We start from the raw sequence: 8,588 nt of genomic DNA, 5'->3' as shown, positions 1-8,588 counted from the left end.
GAGACTGGAGCGGAGTTTCCTTTTTTTTTTTTTTCTATTTTTACTACTCAGCCTGATTTACCACAGAACCGAAAATTAGCAGAAGGAAGGAGGTTATCTTTGATTGCTTCTTCTCAATCTGTTTCACACTGTAAAAATAACTGTGTTTCCCGGAGTGCCACTTAAAGCCGACACTCCTGCAGTCAGCGTGAGCACTTGCATCCGTATTTCACCTCTCCGGAGCAACGAACGTTTACGGCCGGCGGAGCAGAGCTCCTCAGCTTCCTCCTCCTCCCTGCCTCCCCAGCGCCGGGAGGACGGGGAGCGCTGCGGCGGGGAGCGCCCGCCATGTCAGCTACGGGTCGTGCCTCGTGGGACCCGGGCGACCGTTTAACCCCCCACCCGGGGTGACGGCGTCCGACGAGTCACGGAGCCAAAAACCCCGCCGCGACCGGGGACCTGAACCGGAGACGCCAGACCCCGCGGCGCCACCGACTCCCCGGGCCCACGCACAGTTCCCCGCCCACCGCCACTAGACCACGCCCCTTCCGCCGCCGCACACCACGTCCGCACGCCTACCCGGAAGCGCTCCCGGAGGGCGGCGGCGCCTAGCGCGGGTACTTCCGGGTGGCAACGCGCTTCCCCCACCTCCGGCTCCGCCGCCACGCCGCCGCCTCCCGCCGGGTCGCCCGCTGCCTCCGCCCGGCTCACTCCGCCTCCCCCCCTCGCTCTCCTCTCCCCGCCCCGGGCCATGCCGCTGCGGGGCTCCCGGTCTGCGGGGCCGTCAGGGCGGCTGTTGCTTGTGGTGGCGCTGGCGGCCTGCGCCGCCCGGGCCTCCGAGATCACCTTCGAGCTGCCCGACAACGCCAAGCAGTGCTTCTACGAGGAGATCGCCCAGGGCACCAAGTGCACCCTCGAGTTTCAGGTAGCCGCCGCCTCCTCCTCCACACCCACCCCCACCCGCTGACGGAGCTGGGCCCCGGCCCGGCGAGCTGTGGCCGAGGGGCCTGTTGCCCCGCTGGGCCCTGCTGGGCTGCGCCGAGCAGTCCCGGGAGGCGCCTGTCGGGGGAGGCCGGTGCGGAGTTAACGTCTCGGGGGGAAGGAGGCGCCGGGCGCTGCAGTCGGCCCCGCGGATAACGCTGGGCCTGAAAGCCGGCGGCGTGTCTTGTCCCGATGGCTGCCGTGCAGGCTCCCTACCGTCTGAGCCCCTGCGGCGCCCCAGCCCAACGAGGTGCCGCTAAAGCGATTCCTTTGCGGCCTGAGAAGCGCTCGCGTGATGGGCGTCACACAGCTTGGGGAGCTAATGCTTCGTGTTTCAGAGCCAGGGTCACATTGCAAACAGTAAGAAAGCGGTGGAATAGGTTATGCAGTACTAGCAAAGTGTCCCGGGCATATAGCGAGACAGCAGAATTGCAAAAAAATAAAGCATGCAGGCAACTGACATCTTATTGAAGGCTGTGGTTAACAGGGACCTATTAAGTGAGGCTGCACAGTTTTTCTTACTTTTCCCGGTTTCTAACAGTTTGAACATGCAGCCATTGTGATAGGGCATGCTGTGCAGGTTTGAGATGTATTGAGCAAACATCCCTGACAGTTTTGTTGCCTTTGAGTGTATCAGCCTTTCTGTCTTTTCAGTCTTTTTTTCCCTAACCTTTCAGTCAGTCACTTCAGCTGGTGAAATCACTGACAGTACAGCAGCAGCGTGATAGAGAAATCACCCTTGATGATGGGAATCACAGTTACCTTTGGGGGTTTTTGAAGGGGCTATGTACTTTTGTGGTCCGGCTTTTCGTGTTGAAGTCCTGTGATTTTTTTTCTGTCCCAGCTGCTGTCCCATCTTTTGTATTTTGGGGAATGTTGCTGCTGTCAAATATCAAATCTTGTTACTCTGTCCTACATGTTCTAGTTCTTTCTTAGGTATATCTCTTTTCCTGCCCAAATGTTTCTTGGCCCTGCCTTTTACTTTCATAAAGTCTTTTCTGTGCAGGACTCTGCACCCCCCCCTGCACCCCTGCCAGTTTTGAGGTGGATATGATTGCAGGTTGCTGGACAGATAAGTCTGCTGTTGTCACTTTCGTCGGCAATCAGGACAGGAGTAGCATTGTTAAAAGTAAAGTTTGGATTTCACCAACTGCCAGTAGCTTGAAGTGCTTTGTGCATGTCCTTTGGCAATATGTCTCAAGAGCTGAGAGGAGGCTCAAGCAAGCTCTCTAGGAAGGAACCGTAGGAGAACTTCAAAGCTATGGCAAATCTTTACCGTGTATATGTAAACTGGCCCTTTCAGGGTGTGTGATATAACTGAATGTGAGTGACTTCCATGTAGCTGGTTAAAAGTGTGCCCTTGTCAAATCTGAGATCATACTTGAAAAATTAACTATCATTTCATTATAGAAAATCTTATATTTGTTTTTTCTTTAAACCAGGTAAGCATTTCTGTATGAAAGGCCCAAGTAGATGCAGGCATCCACGAAGAGATATCTAAGGATGCAGGCATCCAAAATTTTTTTGGCTCTTTGTATCCTGTCATCCCAGGAAAAACTGTGAAGATACTGCTTGCCAACTGACTATTTTAAAAATTCATGTTTATGGAGCAGCCACTGTTCAGATCTCATTTCAGTTGTACCATTAAAGTTACCATTTTAATGACTTAAAACCTGAATAAACTGATGTGAGTTTACATGCTATGTGAACTGAAGTGCATACTCGGATACTAAAATGTTTCAGTGATTTCTGCACACATAGAGGACATGCCTTTAGTCTCTTCCTCCTTCAGCATGCTTTTTCTTAAAAGCAAAATGTTTGGAGCAAGGATTAAGTGTAAAACTACTAGCCTAAGAGTCATCAGAACACCCAAGCTATGAATACTGAAGCTACCAATTAGCCTTTCTGTAGAGGTGGAACAGCTAGTCTACAGAGCAATATGCTGCAGACCAACAATAACTGAAGCCTGAAAAAACTGTGAGACAATCGTGTGAAGTTTTGAGTCACTTGTAGGCATTATCTGGATGTGGTGGTTTTGGGAAGAAATCCTGTGGCTGACCGCGCAGGAGGGAGGCACCAGACCCCCCCAGACCACTGCTCTGGTCACAAGCCCATGTGAAGAGGATGACTAGCCAGGTTGAAATACCTGTTCTACTGGTCGAATGCCATTCCTGTGGCCTAAAGCAGCTTGAGCTAATGGGATAGTTATGCTCTTTTGGCCAACATCTTCCTGCATGTTAGCAGTTTCCTCCATCGGAATCAATTCTATGGAGGATGTGTAGGTACACCAGATGGTTTATTTGTTACATTAATGTCTTTGCTGCCCTATCAAATCTCCTCTACTGTACCCTTGGCGGTTGTACAGCTATTTATAACAAAGTAACTGAAACTGCTCTCCTAAATGGTTTGAAAATTATAGTTGACATTACATATCCTGAACCTGAAGTATTTTGAATTTTTCCATAAGAAAATAATTTTGCAGACTTGCTGTGAAGGATTTTCAAATTAATGCATTATATTTTAAAATACTTGTTAAAGCAACAAATTTTTCAGTGTCACTTGACAAATCCTGTTTCTTAGAAGAAATGTATACATGTCTGTTTTATTAAAAAGGCAATTTCTTGTTTTTTATTCTCAGGTGATCACTGGAGGCCATTATGATGTTGACTGTCGATTGGAAGATCCTGATGGCACTGTATTGTACAAAGAGATGAAGAAACAATATGACAGCTTCACGTTTACTGCATCCAGAAATGGAACATACAAATTCTGCTTCAGCAACGAGTTCTCTACTTTCACGCACAAAACTGTGTACTTTGATTTCCAGGTTGGAGAAGATCCACCACTGTTTCCTAGTGAGAACAGAGTAACTGCACTTACCCAGGTAAAAAGCTGTTGTGTTTGACAGTAGCTGTTAGGCGGAGGCAATGTTTTTTTCAAGTTCAGCTGCATTAGATATCTGTGTCGCTTTTGAAAATCAATGGATTGGAGCTTTTAAAATCTGAATTATTGCAAATAAGCTTTCTTTCTGAAAGTAGGATTTGTAGAACTCGGAGCAGAGCTGAGAAGGAATCACCAAGTGCTTAAGAGAAAGTTAGGTAGTAACTTAAATCTTAAACTCAACTCCAGGCCACTATCTTCTTTTTTGCTGTTATTTTATTAAGGAAACTTCCTTTAAATATGATGCTTCTATGCCTCTTCAAGTGTGGTTTTCACAAACCATAAATGTCGGTGGAACAGGGTTTTCAACAATCCAAACTTTGGAGAAACTTTGAGAATTGTTTTTACATTTAACATCGTGGAGTTTTTGGGGGGAGGACATAAGCTGACCTCTCGCATAACTGCTGTTTTTAAAATGGAGAAGAAATTTCTAGCAAAACAAATGAAAAAAATTATCCATATTTATCTGGCTTCTAGATATTTGTCCTTTTATAAGACATTATGAAGTGTCAGAACATTATTATTATATTCTCAGGATTTTACAATTTTGTACCACCTCTGCCCAATCTAAATCCATCAAAACTTGCCTTGAAACATTTGCTTCATGAGTTCCTACTAATGTTCTTACGTTATAACCATCACCAAACCCCTCTTTAAACAACCATTAAAGAATGCTTGACACGGTTGCTATTTTGCTAGTCTGGACTCAACAGTATAAATAGTGCCTGCCAAATGTCAATGCCCGTTGAATTTACCTCACATGAGTCTGCAGTAGTTGAGATCTGTAAGAGTAGATGAGTTGCTGTGAATTCAGCTACAGCTCTTCCTCTTTCTTCTTGTCATTCCTCTGCTTTATTTTGCGTTCTGATTCTTGATCCTGTATTTTTCCATGTCTTTTCCTTACTTTAGTCTTGATTCTGTTCAGTCTGGGTGTCTATTATGTCTGTTTTTCCCTTTGCTATCTTGTCATCAGTGGAGGGATTTTGAGAACAGAGAAGACGCAGTTCAAGTTTATCGCTAGGTTGTAGCACACGCAATGCAAATAAGGTGTTTGGGAAGGAGAAAGTTAATTTTCAGAGTACAGCACATCTTTGATAAGAAGGTTCTTGTTGCAGTTGTCTTGAGCCTTCTGGCATGACCAGATTTCAGCAGCGTTTCACAGGGACAGTAAAATGTAAATCCCTAAAACTAGAGTAACTTTGTACTTAAATCCGTTGTGCAGACTAGGAGAGCTCTATAACTTACTAGTGAGACCAATGGCAGAACTTAGTTTGGAAAGCCTCCTCTAGAATTTCCTTGAGTAGAATTATCTTAGAGTTGTTCAAACACCGGTCTTGAAAGTTGTCAACTTGAAAAGATGGTCCTATCGGGATGTTAAATGTGGCCTTTTATAATAGGTTGTGTGGTCTGATCTTCAGGAAATACTAATTTTAAGCCATAAAACAGAAAACCAAACTGTGACTAGAAATAAGGTATTTTGAAGATCTATTGATTAATGTCTTGGTCATCAAAAGATAGTGAGGGGCTTTTACGTGCTAAATATAAACTGCAAGTGGAAGAAGCTTCCATGAAAAATGATCTACTGCTTGGAAAACTGGTAATACTTTTTTTTAGATGAAAAATGGCAATGAAGGTGGGCAGTTTAAGTCTTTGTCATATGATTATGTTATGGAGCATTCAGGAACACTGAAAGGTAATAGAATTGTACTTTCTCTAACCACTTCTTGTGTACATGACTAAAAGAGAAGTGTGTCTTGCCAAAAGAACACACTGAGTTCAGTAATGTAGATTTTTTTAGAATGTTGTACAACTTTAGTGGGAATTATGCAATGAAGAATGTCAAACTAATGAAACACAGGATCATTTGATACATACTATGTGCATCTTAATGTTATAAGCAACTGTTTGTTCTCCTGGTATGCGTGGAATTAACAACTGGGAGATCACCGACACTTCAAAAGTGTTTCTGATGTTCATTTTGAACCCAAATGTACATGAATTTAAGATTTGTTTAGTCGTTCTCAGAGCTCATTGCCTTTTATTACATCAGCGGTTTTACACGCTTCTGTATTTAATGGTCCGTTGCATTCCTGTGTATGGAGCTTGATCAATGTAAGTTAAATTTTACTGCATTTACAGTATTTTGGTCTGAGAATGGACTGAGTTAATCCTTAGCTTGCAAAGTTACATGAATCCTAATTTTAAATATCAAACCACAAAACTTCTGAGAGAAAAAGCACTAGAAGGGTTCTTAATTCAGATGGGTGTGTATTTGTTTGCTTTCCTAGATGGAGTCTGCATGTGTTTCAATTCACGAAGCTTTGAAGTCCGTCATCGATTATCAGACTCACTTCCGCTTGAGGGAAGCACAGGGCCGCAGCAGAGCGGAGGATTTAAACACCAGGGTGGCCTACTGGTCCATAGGGGAAGCGATCATTCTACTTGTCGTTAGTATTGGGCAGGTATTCCTCCTCAAAAGCTTCTTCTCGGATAAAAGAACCACAACAACCCGTGTTGGATCATAACTGGTACTGGTAAAGCTTCGGGTCATTGTGTGATACTCATCTGTAAAAATTACTGTTCTCCAATTAATTGCAGGTACAAAGGATCTGAGTATATGCAAAATTCAAATGTGTCTACCCCACATCCCATAAAAATCACAAAACAGACCCAAAATATTATGAAATATCTGAAATATTTTAAAAGTACTTCGGAACTTTACGGTTTTTTTATGATTCCTATTTTAAATATCTGGCAGTGACCAGCCTCTCTTCATTTCTACTGATTTTAATCCAAACTGAGTTTGATTTTTGCTGGTAAGATTATCCATCTGCAGTATAACACTTTAAAGTAACCCAACAGTCTAGTGTCTGATATGACAGCCAATATATATGAAAACTTGATTTGATTTTAATTTTCAGGCTGAATGTATTGGATCATAAAAAGGCAAATGTGATGAACTATAGTGCATTGTTTTGATTTGCTGTTAAAAAAAAAATCCAGTGATACACCTTGCTTATTTGTAAAATTGTTGCAAGCTTGATGCTACGTCACCATGCAAATTCTGCATCAGCCTGGTAAGTCTCCACTTTCAAATCTAGCTAAATTTTGTACTTAAGTATGTTTGCTTAAACATACATTATTCTATGATAAAATACATGCGTTTCCTCTTTTACTATGTTCGTTTCACTGAACAAATTGTAAGCTGAGACTACTCAGGAAATCCCCTTTCTGTATTCGAAAATCCAAATCTCCAAGTTTATTTTAAAAACATGCAATAAAATAGGGAGTCTTGTACTTTTGTCACTGAAACTGTACAGTTTCTGTACTCACATGCTGCTGCTGCTTTTTGGGTTTAAGACCAGAAGTAGCTTGGTTTGTTAAGCAGCACAGCACCAGCACTGGACGAGGTTATATTATGTGTTAGGCACATACAAAGCTTTTTACCAGATTGTTTTCCTATTAAGAGGCCAATTTGATATTGATACTGCATTGCACGAGTGCTGTAAATTTTACTTTCCTGTGTGTGGTGCACTGATACTTGATGGCCTTGTGCATCTAATTGCCACTCTTTTTTGCTAGTGGTCGGGAAATGTTTTAAATATTTCAGGTTATCTTTTTGGTAGAGTCATAGTTACATTGTTTCCACTTGTCTTTAGTAGCTTATGTACTGTAACGTCTTGTTTTATTTGGACGGGGAAGGTAGTAAATGTATATACCTACAAGGAGCTTGAATTGAGCTGGTCATAATAAGGCTCATAATAAACTCCTTCAAATCGCTCTGGAGGAATAGGCAGACTGACCAACTCTTAAGTGCACACAAACTAAGGCAAAAAGATTTGTCATATATTACTGGCTAATTCAAAAGATGCTTCTCAAGCAAGTTCTCAGTAAGCAGAGAAAGAAAGCTAAACCCTTACTAATTGCCCGTATTATTTCTAGCAAAAAATTTAAAATTACACGTACAGGTGACATTTGAGCAATCTGCAGAAGTGATCTAAGATGACTTGGTTTTAAAATCTTGTGACGGCTGAAAAAAAAACAAAAGGGCACCTACCGTCTGTTGTGAACTGAACTGAACGACTGCTCTCTTGGGCACTGAAGAAAAACCTCACAACAGCTCAAAAATTATTGAAAGGGTCATGGGGGTATTAAAAAGCCTACTATATGTAAAATGCAGGGTTATATGTAATGTTTTTCTATCCTGTACTGAACTTTAAATACTGCAGTACCGTTTGGGGATGTAAACTTCCCAGAAATAAACTTGTAAAGATCATAAAACAAAAAAACTAGGGCTTTCTCCTTAGAATACGAATCTGTGCCTGCACACAATATTCTTAATTGTACCTATATGCTTTATTCTTGTGTTTCAGCAACGGATATTTAGTACTTCTTGTGCTGCATTGCACACAATAATGAAGCAAGTGGTACACTTTGGGTGCAAGTGTTGGATGAAAACATTATTTAATTTTGCTAGCGTCCACTATTATCTTCTGGACTTTGAATATCACTTGTGTAGCTTTAATGGCAACAAAAGCATTTGTTTTAAAGGTTGAAACGTGTTGGTATTTTTCCCACTGAGTTGTTCTGTGTACTGTCAAAATTGGTAAACAATGGGATAAAACAGATAATGGTTGGCCATCACGTACATGTCTCATTCGTTCATGATGTTTGAATGTGTGAAGTGG

At 42.5% G+C, this 8,588-nt stretch overlaps 1 protein-coding gene across 1 annotated transcript; it reads left to right on the top strand.

The window, feature by feature from the left end:
* The first annotated feature begins 562 nt into the window (after positions 1 to 562).
* Positions 563 to 8,588, top strand: TMED7 (transmembrane p24 trafficking protein 7). The gene is made up of 3 exons (XM_063320646.1): positions 563 to 904; positions 3,599 to 3,844; positions 6,189 to 8,588. The coding sequence occupies exons 1-3, from the start codon at positions 731 to 733 to the stop codon at positions 6,423 to 6,425; spliced, it is 657 nt and encodes a 218-aa protein (XP_063176716.1). The 5' UTR covers positions 563 to 730; the 3' UTR covers positions 6,426 to 8,588.

This window comes from Chroicocephalus ridibundus, chromosome Z (assembly GCF_963924245.1).
Source record: "Chroicocephalus ridibundus chromosome Z, bChrRid1.1, whole genome shotgun sequence".
In the NCBI taxonomy this organism is placed as follows: Eukaryota; Metazoa; Chordata; class Aves; order Charadriiformes; family Laridae; genus Chroicocephalus; species Chroicocephalus ridibundus.
This window is presented reverse-complemented; position numbering and strand designations above follow the sequence as displayed.

What these genes read in the sequence shown, in the direction of transcription:
- TMED7 (XM_063320646.1), top strand. Translation starts at nt 731, where the DNA reads ATGCCGCTGCGGGGCTCCCGGTCTGCGGGGCCGTCAGGGCGGCTGTTG. An exon ending in AGTGCACCCTCGAGTTTCAG is followed by an intron (nt 905 to 3,598) that starts GTAGCCGCCGCC and finishes TTTTATTCTCAG; the next exon opens with GTGATCACTGGAGGCCATTA. An exon ending in GAGTAACTGCACTTACCCAG is followed by an intron (nt 3,845 to 6,188) that starts GTAAAAAGCTGT and finishes TTGCTTTCCTAG; the next exon opens with ATGGAGTCTGCATGTGTTTC.